The sequence below is a fragment of the Myotis nattereri genome (genome assembly GCF_964212035.1).
Source record: "Myotis nattereri genome assembly, chromosome: 13".
Lineage (NCBI taxonomy): Eukaryota > Metazoa > Chordata > Mammalia > Chiroptera > Vespertilionidae > Myotis > Myotis nattereri.
The window spans coordinates 12,244,713-12,261,112 of NC_138088.1; the positions used below are offsets into that span (position 1 = coordinate 12,244,713).

General features: G+C 52.9%; 1 protein-coding gene across 2 annotated transcripts in view; it reads right to left on the minus strand.

Moving 5' to 3' along the window:
- Window positions 1-6,132: 6,132 nt before the first annotated feature.
- Window positions 6,133-16,400, minus strand: part of ANXA11 (annexin A11) — a 44,275-nt gene continuing 34,007 nt past the window's right edge. Inside the window, exons 5-15 of one of the 2 annotated variants that reach the window (XM_081104677.1) lie at window positions 16,131-16,218; window positions 15,790-15,884; window positions 15,040-15,153; window positions 13,337-13,427; window positions 12,828-12,907; window positions 12,660-12,716; window positions 10,572-10,665; window positions 9,471-9,566; window positions 8,507-8,565; window positions 8,189-8,311; window positions 6,133-6,976 (exon numbers count right to left, since the gene is read on the minus strand). In XM_081104677.1, coding sequence (XP_080960803.1) covers window positions 6,917-6,976; window positions 8,189-8,311; window positions 8,507-8,565; window positions 9,471-9,566; window positions 10,572-10,665; window positions 12,660-12,716; window positions 12,828-12,907; window positions 13,337-13,427; window positions 15,040-15,153; window positions 15,790-15,884; window positions 16,131-16,218 — 957 coding nt within the window. In that variant the 3' untranslated portion in view covers window positions 6,133-6,916. Of the gene's footprint in view, window positions 6,977-8,188; window positions 8,312-8,506; window positions 8,566-9,470; window positions 9,567-10,571; window positions 10,666-12,659; window positions 12,717-12,827; window positions 12,908-13,336; window positions 13,428-15,039; window positions 15,154-15,789; window positions 15,885-16,130; window positions 16,222-16,400 lie in introns of both variants that reach the window. The other variant, XM_081104676.1, reaches the window with a different exon arrangement.

Here is a 16,400-nt window from a genome sequence, read left to right on the forward strand (position 1 = left end):
CTGACTTGGTTGTTCTTTTCCAATATTGTTCTGGCTATTTGGAGACCAGTCCTTTGTATTACCATAGGAATGTTAGTATCAGCTTATCCATACCTGCAAAAAGGCAATTGGAATTTGATAGGGATTGGACTGAATCTGTAGATCAACTTGCAGAGTACTGCCATGTCAACAATACTGTCTTCCAACCAATGAGCACAGGATGTTTTATGTTTTTGTATTTTTCAGTGTACAAGCCTTACACCACATTTAAGGGTTAAATTTACCCTTAAATATTTTATTCTTTTTGATATTACTGTAAATGGGATTGTTTTCATTTCATTTTCAGATTTTTCATTGCTAATGTTTAGAAATACAAGGGATTTTTATATGTTCATCATGTATCTTACCCTGCAACTTTGTTGAACTCCTTCATTAACTCTAATAGTTTTAGTGTGGATATTTTAGGATTTTCTATATATACAATTATGTCATCTGTTACTTTCCAATTTAGATGCCTGTTATTTCTTTTTCTTGCCTAATTACCCTGGCTAAAATTTCATTCTTTCATCATGAAGTACATCAACTGTTTTTTCACAGATGCCCTTTATTTCAGTTTGATAAATATCCCTTCTATTCTTAGTTTCTTGGGTTTTTTAATCATTAAATGTTGTTGGGTTTTCTCAAATGCTTTTTCTGCATGGAGATGATCATGTAGTTATTTCCAGTTAATAATGTGTATTACATTGATTTTTGAATATTGAATAATTTTTGTATTCCTTTGATTTATCCCACTTGGTCACAGTAAATCTTTTAACCTGCTGCTAGATGCAGTTTGCTAGTATTTCATTGAGGATTTTTGCACTTTTCTTGTGATGTCTTTGTCTGGCTTTGGTATCTGCTAACACTGGTCTCAGACTGAATTAGGAAGTGTTACTTCTATATTTTGGAATAGTTGAGAAAGATTGATGTCACATCTTTAAACATTTGATAGAATGCATCAGTCTTGACTTTTTCTTTATTGGGAGTTTTTTAAATTATGGATTTAATCTCATTATAGGTCTATTGAGATTTTTTATTTCTTCTTGAGTCAGATTTGAGAATTTGTATGTTCCTAAGAATCTTCTACTAGTATTTCCTCTAGGTTAACATATTAGTTGACATACAATTGTTAACAGTATTTTCTTGTAATCCTTTATTTGTATAGAGTTGTGAGTAATATCCCTTTCATTTCTGATTTTAGTAATTGAATCATCTCTCCTCCATTTAACTAAAGGTTTGTCAATTTTGTTTCACTGATTCTATTGTTTTTTCTTCTACTCTCTATTTTATCTGCACTCTAATATTTATTTCCTTCCTTTTGGTTGCTTTGGGTTTAGTTTTCTCTTCTTTTTCTAATTCTTTAAAATGGAAAATTAGGTTATTGGTTTGAGGTCTTTTTCCTTTTTTTAATGTAGGCATTTACAGATGTTTCCCTCTGAGCACTGCTTCCACTGCATCCCACCTTTTGGTATATTGTTTTCATTTTCATTAATCTCAAAGTATTTCCTAATTTCTCTTGTAATTTATTCTTTAACTCATTTCGGTTATTTTTTAAGAGTATGTTACTCGCCAAAACCGGTTTGGCTCAGTGGATAGAGCGTCGGCCTGCGGACTGAAGGGTCCCAGGTTCGGTTCCGGTTAAGGGCATGTACCTTGGTTGCGGGCACATCCCCAGTGGGAGGTGTGCAGGAGGCAGCTGATTGATGTTTCTCTCTCATCGATGTTTCTAACTCTCTATCTCTCTCCCTTCCTCTCTGTAAAAAATTAATGAAAATATATTTTTTTTAAAAAAAAGAGTATGTTACTCAGCCCTGGCCGGTTTGGCTCAGTGGGTAGAGTGTCGGCCTGTGGACTGAAGGGTCCCGGGTTCGATTCCTGCCAAGGGCACATGCCTGGGTTGCGGGCTCGATCCCCAGTGTGGAGCGTGCAATGATTCTCCTCATCATTGATGTTTCTATCTCTCTCTCCCTCTCCCTTCCTCTCTGAAATCAATAAAAATATATATTTTTTAAAAAAGAGTATGTTACTCAGTTTCCATATATTTCTAAAATTTCCAGATCTCCTCCTGGATATTTCCCGTGTGCACTTGAGAAAGTATATTCTATTGTTGGGTGCGCTGTTCTATATGTCTGTTAGGTCTAGGACTAGGTAGTTTGTAGGGTTCAAGTTTTCTGTTTCCCTTCTTCCTTGCCTAATTGTTCTAATAGAGAAAGTGGGATGTTGGAGTCTCCAACTATAATTGTTGAACTATTATTTCCTGTCAGTTTTCTTTCAAACTTTCCTGGGCTCTTCATTTTCCCAAGGGGCAAGAGGCCCAAAGAGGGGAAGTGACCTTTCCAGGATCACGCAGCAAATCGGTGGCTCAGCTGAGATCAGAACAGGGATGCTGGTTCCCGGGCCAGCGCTTTCTACTTCAGGACTAGCTCAGCTCTGATTGTTGGGAAGGAACCAGGTCCAGGGTGGACCCAGGATTAGGCAAAGGAGAGCTTTCCAAGGAGCCAGGGCTGAGGGTAAGAGCCCCTCGCAGAGTTGGGGGCCTGACTGATTGGATGGATCCTTTGCTGAGAGGGGACCCTGTATGTGGCCAGGTCGAGGACTGGTAATAACCCGTCTCTCAGAGGAGCACAGGTGGTAGGTGTGGTGGGTGAAAATGTAAGCTGGTATCTTCCTGGGGAGATGGTTTAGGTTGATTTCTGTTTCTACATCTGACTCCACGTCATATCAGCCAGGGCAGGAAGAAGCTGACAGTAGAAATAGGGTCAAGTCGCAGGCTAGGATTATAACTCCCCATCAAAGTAAGAGAATGGGCATGGTGTGGCCATCCAGCTGTTGCTTGGACCAGGGGTATCTGCAGAAGTTCACCTCTCAGATCCTTCTTCCCAAAGCAGGGATTCCAAACACCCTGCCACCTGTACAAATACCCTCTGTGTGAACACATCGTTCTCAGAAGTTCTGTCTCAGTACTTAGATGGGCATCAGAATCTCAAGGCAAGCAGGTAAGATGCAGGTCCGGGTCCCATGCCGGCTCTGAATCTGTGAGGGTGGGGCCCAGGACCTGCATCTTTAACAAGCTCCTCAGATGATCCTGATGCACACTCAGGTATTTACTATCTTTATCTGATTCAGTGTCACAGAAACACATCTCAGACAGACCATCAGTGTTTAAAAGGCTCACGTCTGAGAGATAATTCCACACCTCCCTTTGTCTCCGTTGCAGGGACATTGTTTCTGCAGCCTCCTCATACATGAAAGCACTGTCAAATTATTGTGGTTAAGCCGTGACTTGGTTGGGCACCGTCCCCTGCACCAAAAGGTTGCCGGTTTGCGATGCAGTCAGGGCACCACGTGTCCAGGTTGCAGGCTTGATCCCTGGTGGGGGCAGGAGGTGGCTGATAGATATACCCCTTTCAATCAATGTTTCTCTCTCTTCCTCTCTAAAAATCAGTAAAAAATATATATATTTTTAAATATGTGGTTAGCCCAGCTGGCATGGCTCAGTGGTTGAGCATCAACCTATGAACTAGGAGGTCAGGGGTCAATTCCTGGTCAGGGCATATGCCCAGGTTGCAGGCTCAATTCCCCATGGGGTGTGCAGGAGGCAGCCAATCAATGATTCTCTCTCTCTCTCTCCCCCTTCCTCTCTGAAATCAATAAAAATATATTAAAAAGAAAAAGACTGTGATTAAGAAGGTGGTTAATATAGAGCTGGAGTTTTACCTCCCCTTTTGCTTCATTTTTCATTCTATTTTCGAATCTAAAGTGCTCAGAACCAACCTTGGTACAGGCCTCCACTTGGACAATTACAGCTCGATGGAAATATTGAATGGGCTTTGGTGAAGACAGAAGTATTCTCAAAGTATTATCCATGGAGTCCATGGTGTTTAACAGTGGAGGCTACCTGCTGGGTCTCTCCCACCCCACCCCACCTCCCATACACACACACACACACACACACTTCTATCGTCTGGGCTACCCAGTTCAAGCCTCAGTTCATTGGGTCCCATTACAGCATATTGACTCCCTGACTCTGCAATAGAACTGCTTTTTCTTTTTTTTTAATGTTCCTAGTTCCTTTCCTCGGTATTTTATGTCACACTAAGGTTTAAGAACAACCACGTCAGGGCCATTTCCCCAGCAATACAAAGTACACATCCCAAGGTTCCTTCCCTAAATGTTACAGCCGAGACGAGTGACTCACTTGCCGCACCCTAGTCCCAGTGCTACCCTTAGCACAGTGTTCCTTCCGGGGCCCCACCGCTGTTGAAAACGTACTAAGGACTGAATTCACCTGGAGCCCCATCCTCTATTCTGGAAGTGACATTAGACGTGTACCATGGACTGGCCTTGACCAACAACCCAAAAGGCTGCAGAAAACCGTGTAGTCCTCTCCCAAAATGATGATCTGTAAGGTCAAATGCCTCCCTCCCCATCTTCTTTTTTTGTCCTGAGAATAATCACTGTTAACAACCACCTCCCACTGACCTTAAAAGCCAGGTACCTTGGCCCCTAGAGAGATCTGCGTTCACAGCCCTCCAGCCCAAACTCACTATGGATTGGGTCCCCTGGACATGACCAAGAAGGCAGCCAGAGGGGCAGTAAGGCAAAGGGAACCAGGACCAGGATGAGCACAGGTGTCCCAAGTGCAAAAACTAGGGTCTCAGATTCAAAGGCCTGCAGGGGCCAAATAGGTAACATGTGATGGTGGAGCACATTAGGGAGTGGTGGGTCCTGTAGCGAAATGAAGAGTGTATGCCTAAAGGGGGCAACAGCAGTTTGGCTCCAGCAGCATCTGCTGTGCAGGAATGCTAGGCCAATACTGCCAGAATTTTTGGTTTTTCAAGAGAAACTATGAATGCCCTGGCCGGTGTGGTTGTTGGTTGAGCTTCCTCCCGTATTCCTGTCAGGGCACATGCCCAGGTTTAGGGTTTGATCCCTGGTCAGGGTGTGTGTAGAAGGCAGCAGATCGATTTTTCTGTCTCTCCCTTTCCCTTCCTCTCCCTCAAATCAATTAAAAAAAAGAAAACAGCATCCATTTTCTTCCTTTATTTTAAAAAGTCTAAGCTTGTGTAAACATGAAATCTTTCAGTACTTAAATGTTGGTAACAAGTTCAAATGTCTAAAAACTCATTGGAGACCAAAGTCAATGCATGTGCAGTTAGACAGCGCTGCTGGCACCAGGCTGGAACCCTGGTGTGGACAGCCGGGCAGGCATGTCACAGACATCAGCAGGCACATCGGAGCAGACTGGATCCAGGCACCCAGCTGAGGCTGCTGGGTCAGCCTGAGTTCACGGCAACTTGGGCAATGCCAAGTGGTCCATCCCGCCAGGCAGGGCACACCTGCCACCCAAGGGCAGGGGCCTGCCCTAGGAAAGGAACACACCTCAGCCAAGCATACTGGGTCTTGGGCAAGAGGCTCCAGCACGGAAACTGAGGCAGAGCTGGCGTGACAGGGGGGCCTGCCATCGGTGCCAGTGCCCACACCAGTCTCCTCTGGCTGGAGAAGGCAGGTCTAGGTAGACCAGGCTCTTGTCCTTACGGCTGCTCCATGCCCCTTGGGCGGTCCCCCCCTCTCACCATGTCCAAGGGGCAGTGAGGAGGTCTCCCCAAGCCCTCCCAGTCTCGGGATTCTCTCCTTTCTACACTTTCCACATAGGAGGTCAGAAAGGGAGTGAATGGACAGGACAGTGACTTCTGGACACTCTGCCCCTTCTGGACTTGCCCTTTCCTAACACCATCAACCGGGGGGCAAGGAGCCTGCCAGGGCCACAGCCAGGACCACCCGCTCAGACGAGGGTCCTCAGGGAACCTGGCAGTAAGGCCTGCCCAGGAGGCACGCACAGGCTCCTTCCCGTGTCCCTCCTTTGGACCTGAGCAACCCACCCCCCACCTTGCTCTCATGTGACCCAAGTCTCCGCGCCTTCTCAGTGCCTGGGCCCCGCGTGGATTTCAGAAGCATCCCTACAACCTGGGTCCCTGTGAACTGCTCATGCCCAGGTTTCCTGAGCACACGCTTCTGTGTAACATCACATACATTTCACTGGCTAATAAGGTTGGAACCCCTGGGGACAGGGCAGAATCACGAAGCAGAAGAAAAGAGACTGGCACCAGGGGAACGTTTCCAGAATGTTCCAGAGCTGGCTGGCTTTAATTTAGAAACAGCTTTTGGCCATCAGCATCCAGGTGTAAGGCACATTCTCCATTACAAAGAGCCCTGTAACAGGGAGCTGGCTCTGTTCCCTGCTTTTACATGAAGAAGGAACAGATGACTTTCTGGCTTTTTTGTTTTGTTTTTTCTTCTCTAAAAAGCAGTGAGTTTGGCAATAACAAAGCTCATGACACATCCTCACCAGATTCAAAGATTGCCCTGAAAGGTCCTCCCTTTTCCTCCTCAGTGAGGACATGGCACTGCCCCCCGACCGCTCGCACCCGAAATGTGTGGCAGCGGAGTAGACGCACCTGTCTGGCAATGACTATAAAAAAATGCCTCCAAAAAACATTAAAACCATGTGACTAAAATGAAGCCGAGTGTCTCAGCTACAAGCAAAGGGGAATGGCTGCATGAGTCAGAGATAAAACATCTACTTTAGCAGCAAGAGGCTGTGAGGGGGGTGGAGGGAAGGAGACGGCGTCCTGAGCGTCCAGGCCAACCAGGCCTATGGGCATGACCAGGAGGGGCGGGTGGGCACGGTCAGGAGGGGCGGGTGGGCACGGTCAGGAGGGGCGGGTGGGCACAGTCAGGAGGGGCGGGTGGGCACGGTCAGGAAGGGCCGAGGCTCCACGGGTTGTTGGCACTGGGGGTGGGGCTATCTTGTGGGTTCGGTAGAAATAGACATTCTTTTGGCCTTTTCCTAGCATCACTGTTGTGGCAGGTGACAGAGTGAGCCACTGGTCACCGCTCAGTCGTTGCCACCACAGATCTTCAGCAGAATCTTCCGGTAATCCCCCGAGGTGTCCCCCTGTCAGAGAAATGGGTGCATCAGTCGAGGGAGACGTGGCCAGTCTGGGCCTCCTGGCTCCTCATTTTCTTCTTCCCCAAGTGCCCTTACAGAGCGGCAGGCCCATCCCAGGGAAGTGCCCCACCACGCAGGTGCCAGAACGGCCAAGACTCCCCCACTAGGCAGCTAGGGCCTTGGCCATGCTGTTGGCCTCCCCCACCCCCCTTAACAAAACAGAAAGCTACGATCACCCCAATGTCAAAGTCAGAATCTGAAAAATAAACCCACACAAATTTTAAATGGTCAGACACACCACCGCCCAGGGCGAACTAATGGCGCCACTTCTCCGCGCATTTTTGCTGCGCCCGATGGGGTTTATACTGTAACAGTGGTGTGTGCCACTCGGGAAATGTGCCAGACTGACAGTGGGGGGCGCGGTATTAACTGGGCACCCAGTTCACACTGCTGTCTCCTCCCCCTGAGCCCACGGGACTGACTTCAAAGTGCAGCCACGCTTAGCTAATGTCTAATCAGTTCCTTAAAGGTAAGGCCTGTGGGGTCTTGCAGATGCCCACAGCCGCTGGCACAGAAAATGATACTTTGTGGCTAATTACTAATTCTCTTCTACAGAGAGCATCATCGTTACAGCCAGGGCAGTGGAGTTAGCTTCTCCCAGCGACACGCCCAATAGTACATGCTAATGGTTTGAAATCGGGACTTGGTCATGGTGACTGCAAGGCTCACGCGAGTTCGGAATTTAACTGTCAGGCCACGCAGACAGTACGCCTGTCACACAGCTCCACACACGGTGACTGTCAGACCCGTACGCGTGTCACTCGATGTGCTTTACAGGGACCTCGTTCAAGTTCACCACTCCCAGGGGAGCACAGCCCCTGCCTTTCGATGGGGGATGGGTTTTGAGGGTTAAGGTAGCTGCTCAATCACACAGACCTCCAGCGCCAGGGCTGGGCTCCACGCCGCGGGACTGACCCAAGCCCTCTGCACCGCCCTCCCTACTGCTGAGGACGCAGGCTGGGGTGGCAGCAGGGAGGGCCTATTTGGAGCAACTGGATGAAGAAGTAAAAGCTGAGAGAAAAGTACAAGGCCCACAAACAAGACCCGCAGAGGCCGAGGCCGAGGCCGAGCCGTGGGAGCTGAGGGAGGTAAAGGAGGCAGTGAGGGGGCAGGGTGCCTGCAGGCCAGCGGGCGGCCCAGCCACCCCGAGGCCCGTACCGTGATGTCGTGGTACAGCGACTTGCCGTACAGCCGCTTGTACTCCGTTCGGATGTCCAGGAGGTCAATCTCGCTGCGAGACACCATGATGCGAATCAGGGTCCGGTCCTTTGTTCCTGCTCCCTAGAGAGACCACCGAGGCTGTGAGCAACGGGCCTCACCACCCCACCTTCCCGGGTCCTTGGTGCCCTCCTGCCTGGGGCCCTCGTCCTCTTGGCTGAGGGGTAGCTCTCCCCATGCCTTCTACCAGGAGCATTGGTCCCAGCCAGAGGTGAGGCTGACGCGCCACCCCCGCCCCTCCACGGGGAAGTTGCGTACCCTCATGGCTTTGTTGAGCCTTTCAGCAAAGAAGGCAGGGGTGTTCTTGAGACATTTCACTGGAAGAGAGAAACACAGCATAACTCCTTCTGCAGGAAAACAGTCCAGGGGGCCACCTCCTCCCCCTTCTCCTCCAGGTTCAATCAGCCACAGTCTCCACCCCAGTTCTTTGGATAAACATGCACCCCGGCCTCTTTCCTGGCACCAGCAGGGCGAAAGGAGCCGTGTAGGGAAGACACGGATGGCGACCCCCGAGGTGCTGCTCAGGTGGGAGGGGCAAACTGGAGATGCCGAGAACCTCGTGGAGAAAGGATGGCTGAGGGGGATGTCTCCCCAGAGTTCTCAGGCCATGAGGCCTACCGTAGGGGACACACAGAAAAGCAGGAGGGTTCGTCACCTCTCCCATCAGAACCTCCAAGAAAAGCAACGCAAAAGATGGACACACCATGAGTTTCCCCAGTGGGTTTAAAGAGGGGTCAACCCTGAGGGGCGGGACCTGGAGCCCTGGCTTCAGAGGGCAGGGGGCGGGCCTGCCAGGCGCACACCGTCGCCCGGGCACTAGGCCAGCTCTCCTCCAGCGAGGCTGGTGTTGCTGTTGCAACCACGTGTTTCCATCACAAACATCTGACAACGGCCTGCAGGGATGTATTTTTAGAGGAAACTTGGCAGGATGTGAGTCATCTCGCCCAGCAGGGCAGCTGGCTGCTCCCCAACTAATGCCCACACTGCACGCCCTTCCAGAGCTGCGCTTGAAATAGAAACAAGACACCTCCAGGCAGCTGGGGGCGCGACCACGCGGTGATGGGGGAGCAGGGCGACCTCCCACGTGTAGCCGCTGGACTTGGCAATCTTGGGTCCTCTGGTTCTTTCACTGCTCTGCCTGCCCTCGACAGAGGATGGTGAGCACCCTGAAAGCTTACAGTACATGCCAGTCCTGGCGGACACGCAGGCCCAGGACACCTACCCACGGCCAGCATGCCCTGCTCCAGGTCCCCGGACATCTCCCGGCAGATGCTCTTCTCAATGTCTCGGCCTGTCATTCGCTGATACTCGTTGAAAACTAGTGAGAAGAGAGAAGGAACACGTTGTGGGCTGAATTCTGTCATCCTCCCTAAATTCCTATGAAGTGCTAGCCCCTAGTTACTACCTCAGAATGCGGCTGTAGTTGGAGAGACCTAGGTACCTTTAAAGGGGTAATTAAGTTTGCCCTGGCCGGGTGGTTCAGTTGGGTGGCTCACATACACCACCTTGGGGAAGTTGCGTACCCTCATGGCCTTGTTGAGCCTTTCAGCAAACAAGGCTGGGACCAGGGCTCTGGGTAGAAGGCACGGGAGTCACACCTCCTGAGTGGACCTCTTGCCATCCCAGAACCTCAAACACTTTTTTTTAAAATATGTTTTTATTGACTTCAGAGGACCCCGGCCCGAAATAACTACAAAGCTGAGCCCTGTGGGTTATGGTACTGTCTCCTTGTCTTTTTTTTTTTTTTTTTTTAAATACATTTTTATTGATTTCAGAAAGGAAGGGAGAGGGAGAGATAGAAACATCAATGATGAGAAAGAACCATTGATTGGCTGCCTCCTACACATCCCCTGCTGGGGATTGAGCCCAGAACCCTGGCATGTGCCCTGACCAGGAATCAATCGCTCAACCACTGAGCCTACCCGCTGAACCCATTGGCTGATTCTTGCATGTGCCCTAACTAGGGATCGAACCTGCAAGCTTGGGGCATTGGGACAATGCTCCAACCAACTGAACTATCTAGCCAGGGCCAGATCTCTTTTTCAGTTCGAGATCACCTGGCCATAATCACATAGACCCAGACAGGATGTCGGAATAGATTTGTAATCCACTTTTAAGGTGAAGGGAAATGTTTTGCTTATTGTTTGCCTGAAATCTTGGCTTACCTTGATATTGCACTGTGTGCCCACCACCCAAAGTCAAATCATCTCCATCACCATTTACCCGTTACTACGAGGAGGCGAAAGCCCCATGCAGAGAGGAGCTGCTGTTGTACCTTGTCTGCCCTGGTTACCTGGCCCCGGGAGGTCTGGGACTGCCTTACCTGCCACCAGGTGGGCCCGGCTCCGGGCGCACAGGATTGCATTGAACTTGGACTCATCTGTTCCCAGGCGGTTCTCCCCAGCTGCGTACAGATCCTGGACAGACAGAGGGGAAGATGGGCATGCCATGCAGGCTCACCCCAGACACCAGGTCCAGGTCACCTACAGGAGCTGGGCAGAGACTCCGGGCCCCGCAGGCCCAGAGGGGAAGGGAACAGGGCCAGTGCCCCAGCTGTGCTCCATTCACTGTGCAGAACTGGACACCGTCCGCACGTCCCTTCCCTGGCAACATCACGGATCCTGAAGCTGGGGAACTCAGACGCAGGAGAACCGAGGCCGACGGGAGCCAGGATGGGGCAGGAATTGCTTTAACCCAACCAAGGGCGCAGCAGCATCCAGGATAAAAGAACGAGAGGCCTGGGCCCGAGTCCTCGCTCACAGCCAACTTGCCGCGAGGCTCTCGGCAGGCTGCTGGCCCTCTCAGAGCCTCGTTTCCTCATCTCTACAATGTGAACGTTGGATTAGGTTTGGGGTCACAAACCCAAAAGCCCAAAGGGCCAGCTAGGTCACCTGAGGATACAGGGCCAGAGAGAGGTGGGGACCAAGGCTAACCACAGAGGCGGCTACTTCTCAGCACCAGCCGAGGCCGGTGACGGAGCAATGCAGGCTCACTCTGCCAGGCCCACCGCACACGGGCAGCCAGGTGCTGATTTCTCAGTGAAGTTCCCAGTTTTTCAGAGGAACATGTGAGATGAGTATGACAACAACTGATAAGTCAGTGACAGATGTGGGATTCATATGCAAGGCACTTCCCTGTGGTTGCATTGCCATTACGTTTGCAAATGGGCAGAATTTGCATTTGCCTGTTAAGCTTTTGAAAGTGCGAGTCCAAAATATTTGCCAATTTGCAACTCTGCAACAGATGGCTCAAAAGTGCCTTCCAGCCTCAGGTAACAGCTTTTAGATCTAAAGACACCAACACGCCGGGGAGAGGGTGGCCATCAGGGGCTCCAAGACCCCAGGTCAAGGGAAGGCAGGAGCAGGTCCAGGCCATGAAGGCAGAGCAGCAGGCACGAGACCTTGAGACTGAGGCCACTCCCGCATCAGCTGGGAAACGGCCCACACAGGAAACAGGAAAAGGAATATTCCCACCGAGGCCAGAACCAGAGCCCGGAGCTTTGAAATTGTCCGAGTCTAGAAATGGGGATGGGTGTCCCCAGCAGGGGGATGTTACGGAAGACCCTCAGAGGGCATCTGGGACCAGGGGTCAGTGCTCCCTGCAGGAACAGAGCCAGGAGCTGGGCCCTTGTCCAGGCTCTGCCTCCACGTTTCTCTGGGCACAATGTCAACCTTTCTGAGTCTCAGAAAGCAAAATGGACCAGATTGTAAGAGCAGCTCTCTCCCGACCCTAACAAGAGGGCACTCCACAGAGGTGCTCTTCAACCTGACCGCTGGGGGAGACGGGAGACCACGGCAGTGCCGGGGAAGCCTGCCGAGGTGGCAGGGGCGGTGACGAGGGAGAGGGATGGCCGCTCCGTCCACCAGGGAGCTGGGCTCTCTCCAGACTGGATGCTCTGAATTCGTTAGTGGGAAACCCACACTCCCCCAGAGGGGCACTCAGACGCCTGGACCAAGAGAGAAATGGGGACTTGCCCCCCTCTGTTCTGCAGTTCACACCAGACTGGGGACAGGACAGAATTCTAAGGCTGCACAACTAACGTGACAGCTAGTTTCCAGGCTCAAACCTTCAAAAGCTTCACAAGCAAGTGTGGACTCTGCCCATTTGCAAACATCATGCATATGCAACCAACAGAAGAGGCAGGTCACACGAAGTTCCACCTTCGTAACCGTGACCTACCAACCGCTCTGACAGTCCCCGGGAAGCTCCCTCAGGCAGGGAAACAAGCCCCGGGCGGGGACCTGCTCGAGGCTGCTCCGCTGATGAGCAGCAGGGCCTCTGAAAGCCACGTCATCGGGACCCACTCCTGTCGGTTCTCGTTCCACAAAGACCCCCTCCCTCAGGAAGCAAGGGAGTGGCCCCCACCAGCCCAGGAAGCCCAGGCAGGTGCCTGATTAGCCACCACACTCACCTGGACATCTCTCTGGACGAGCGACATGTCCACATTTGTGCTTTCATCCCGGTTTCCCTGAAAGGAAACAGGCTGTGTGGTCAAGGCCACTCCCTGGAGTTGCCCCTCGCTCCCCATCCTTCCCCTCCCTGCCCAGGGAGGCCCCTCTCTGCTGCGTGGGGAAGGTACCTGAGAGAGAGAGATGAGGAGCCGCTGGAAGTGTCCTGACGTGTCGCTTCGAATGGCCTCCTCCAGGGTCTTTCTGAATTCTGGGGGACACACAAAGGCCCACCTTGTAGCCTGGTGGACAGAGCTGCCCACTGCAGACAGTCAACAGTGGGCACTGGCAGGAGAAGGGCCGGAGTCCTGGGCTCGAGGGGACAGGTGGCCCACGGGGCTCTCCAGGGACACACATTGGGAAACCCTGGGGGGTTGTGAACGCCAGGCTGACCTGGCCTCTCGCCAGGCCTGGCCCAAACCATGCCCAAGAGGTTTCCTCAGCCCTCGCTTCCTTTAGTCAGTGTCCTGTGTGCAAACAGCAGGCAGGGTTGGGTCTTGGACCAAAGCCCCATGTGCTGGTTGTGGTAGGGGAGTGAGGTGATGAGAATCCAGGAAGGAACAGAGGCCCTGGGAGAGGGTATGGCCAGGCCTGGATCACACCGGGATCTGCGGAGGGCATGGGGCCTGGGGCAGCCTACCTGCTTGGTAGGCTCTGCTCAGTTCCCGGATGTGGTCGTTGTTGCGGGAGGCGAGGATCTCGATCAGACAGGCTTCATCTGTGCCAGCCCCCTGCAGAAGGCACAGCAAACCACAGGTTTGTTACGCTCCCTCACTGGCTCCCAGGAAAGAGCAGGCGCCGTGCCACTGCCCTGCTCCCCAGGGTACAAATCCCAGCAACAGAAGTCACAGAGCCCCTGGTGCCGCTGTCCCTCTGAGAGCAGCCATGCCATCCTCCGAGCCCCAGGGCGGCACCAGGTGACAGCGACGTGGTGATGAGGGGACCACACGGAGGATCGTCCCCCTTTTACCCACCGGGACCCTGAGCATCAGAGGGGTAGTGACTTGTCCCAGGCAAAGTGGGTTGTGATGGGGACTCAGAACTGTGTTATCCCAAGTTCAGCGCATGAATGAGATGAGAAACAACTGAGAGTGGGCATGTGGGAAAACGAGCCTCAGAATGGACCGTGGGCATCGGCAGACGTCCAGGGAAAGGCAGCAACAGTGAGGACGAGGGAGGGCGGCAGGGACAGTGAGGACGAAGGACAGGGCACCAGCCTGGCTTCTGTTGGTCCGAGTCCCAGCCCTACTGCTGACTAGCTGTGTAACTACACACGCCACTCAGCCCTCTGGGCCGCAGCTCACCGGTCCATACAATGGGCAGCCACAGTCCCATTTTACAGATGCTCAAGGACACACAGCCTGTCAGTGACAGCTGATCCCACACCTGGTTGTTTCCAGCACCCCACAACCACCACCACCTCATGAATGGCTGGGGGGGGGGGGGCGGGGCAGAGGTCTAGGGGTCACTCCCAGGTGCCCTCCCCAATGCCTCCTGACCCCTCGGTAGAAGAAAGCACACAGGGTGTTTCAGGGGAGGCCTCTCCCTTCCAGCTCCACACCGAGGGCTCTCCCTCTCCTCCTGGGGGCAGGCAAGGTCACTGCGCCTCCCCGCCTCGCCTCTCCGCCACAGAGGAAATGTTAGATTCCTCCCAAAGCACCCCGCTGTGGGCTGCCCTGCCATCCACAGGGATCCCCACTGTGGGTCTGGGGATCCCCTGGGGTGTACGGTATGCAGAGGATTCTCCGCTTGGTCACAACTGAGAGGCTGGGCAGACACTAAACCAAACCGAGCCATTCACAATCTGGACTCAGGAGCCGCTGGCCTCTTCTGTGGCTGGATCTCTGGCGGGCAAATGGACAGGGACCCTCGCCGAGCAGACGAGGAGGGAGCAGGAAGCAGCCGGAAGCACCAGAGCTCCCGCCTGGTGCCTGTGCGTGACACCCGTCCTATCTGTCCCCACGCCAGGCTGGTCCTCTCTGTGCTCATAACCGACTCCTCTCTGTTCTGCTTCAAGTGCTCCGGGTGCTGCTGTCATTTGCTAATGAATGAGGATGAGCCACCCGTGCCTCATACCCCTCTACAGCCCCAGCTCCCGCCACATCGTGAAGATGGAGACACTTGGATGTTCCCCGACAATGAATGGCACTCGGCTTTCCTCTTGGGGAGTCACCGGGAGGTCCCCTTCCAGAGCACTTGGCGTCCAGCCCGAGGGGCTGTCGGAGCCAAAATGACAACAGCAGCTAGTGCGCAGCTAAGGCACACCACGTGGTCCAGCCCCCCCTGAGCTGTGTCCACAGTGTGAACACGCACATACACGCACACACACGCTCGCTTACACACCTTGATGGCTTCCTTTATCTCGTAAACATCAAAGAGGATTGGGGTCTTCATCAGAGCCAAGATAGTCTTCTCGAAGTTTCCTGACAGTTCAGATTTCAGATCTTTGATCAGATCCTGATTGGATATTCAAACAAACACAACTCTACTTAGAGACTCCACAGGTGACGAACAGGGACAACTTCACAGATGTGAGGAGGGAGCACTGACCCTCCACCCCAGCCCCGCCCTGCGGAACTGGCGCTGCATCTGAACCCGTCCCCGGGGGGCCGTGGCACACTGATGCTGGAATACTAGCCTACTCAATACTTACCCAGGTTTCACCTTCCAAAGATTCAAAGTTCAAAATATGCCCCTTGCATTTGTTCAGTCCTGAAAGCCTTTTCCTTCAAGCCCTTCTACAGCCAAGCCTCCAGGGTGGCCATGAAGAGGGCAGGACAGCAGCCAGGTTCCCAGGAGGGGACTAGGCCAGGGGGAGGGAATACTTTGCTTAGGGGCTCAGTGATCATGGCAGTGCCGGGGCGAGAACCCCGATCTCTGGCGCCTGTCATCAAATCTCTGTTCCCTGTGGACTCCGGTTTCTCCCTCAGAGCATCGTTCACCCCTAGAAGGTGCCATCAGCCAAGGCCACTGGCTGGATGGGCAGCAGGAACACACTGATGTGCCTCACTGCCCCAGGGAAGAGCAGGGCTGTGCTGGAGGACGCCTCATGCAGGGGGACCAGCCTCCCTGGACCCTCCCCGGCACCCTCACCTTCCCATACGCTGTCTTGAAGGACAGGAGGATCTGTTGCCGCTGCTTGTTGGAGCGGCTCCCCAGACAGTCGATGATGGCCTGCTCGTCAGTCCCTGGAGGAAGAAGAGGTGGGAGTGGGCAGGGCTGGGGGTCGTGGGATGCTCTGCAGATGGAGACTCCCTAGGCGTGGTTCCTCCCCTTCTGGGCACCCCAATGCACCCCCACATCCATCTTCTCTCCACTACCACTAGGGCCAGGCTGCCTTGACCCCGCGACCCCAGCCCACAGAGCCACTGGGTAACTGCTTGGGATATGGGGGTGGGGGATGGGTGAACATATGAGCCATTGGGACCGCTCACCAAAGCCTTTCATAGCCTTCCGCAGAACCTCGGCGTCTCGCAGGGGGTCAAAGCCAGGAGCATCGGTGATGGTACCTCGCTTCCCAAACTGCTGGGACGAACAGACTTAGGTAAAAGGCTGCATCCCCAGGTGCAACTGCCCCACCCGACTCTGGGAATGACCTTTTCTCTGAAAGGTGGGGTAGCTGAAGGAGCTCACAATAACAGCACAGAGGAACCCACTGAGTGGTCCTATGTGGCCATTATCTGTCCTGCGTCCTGGTGCTGACG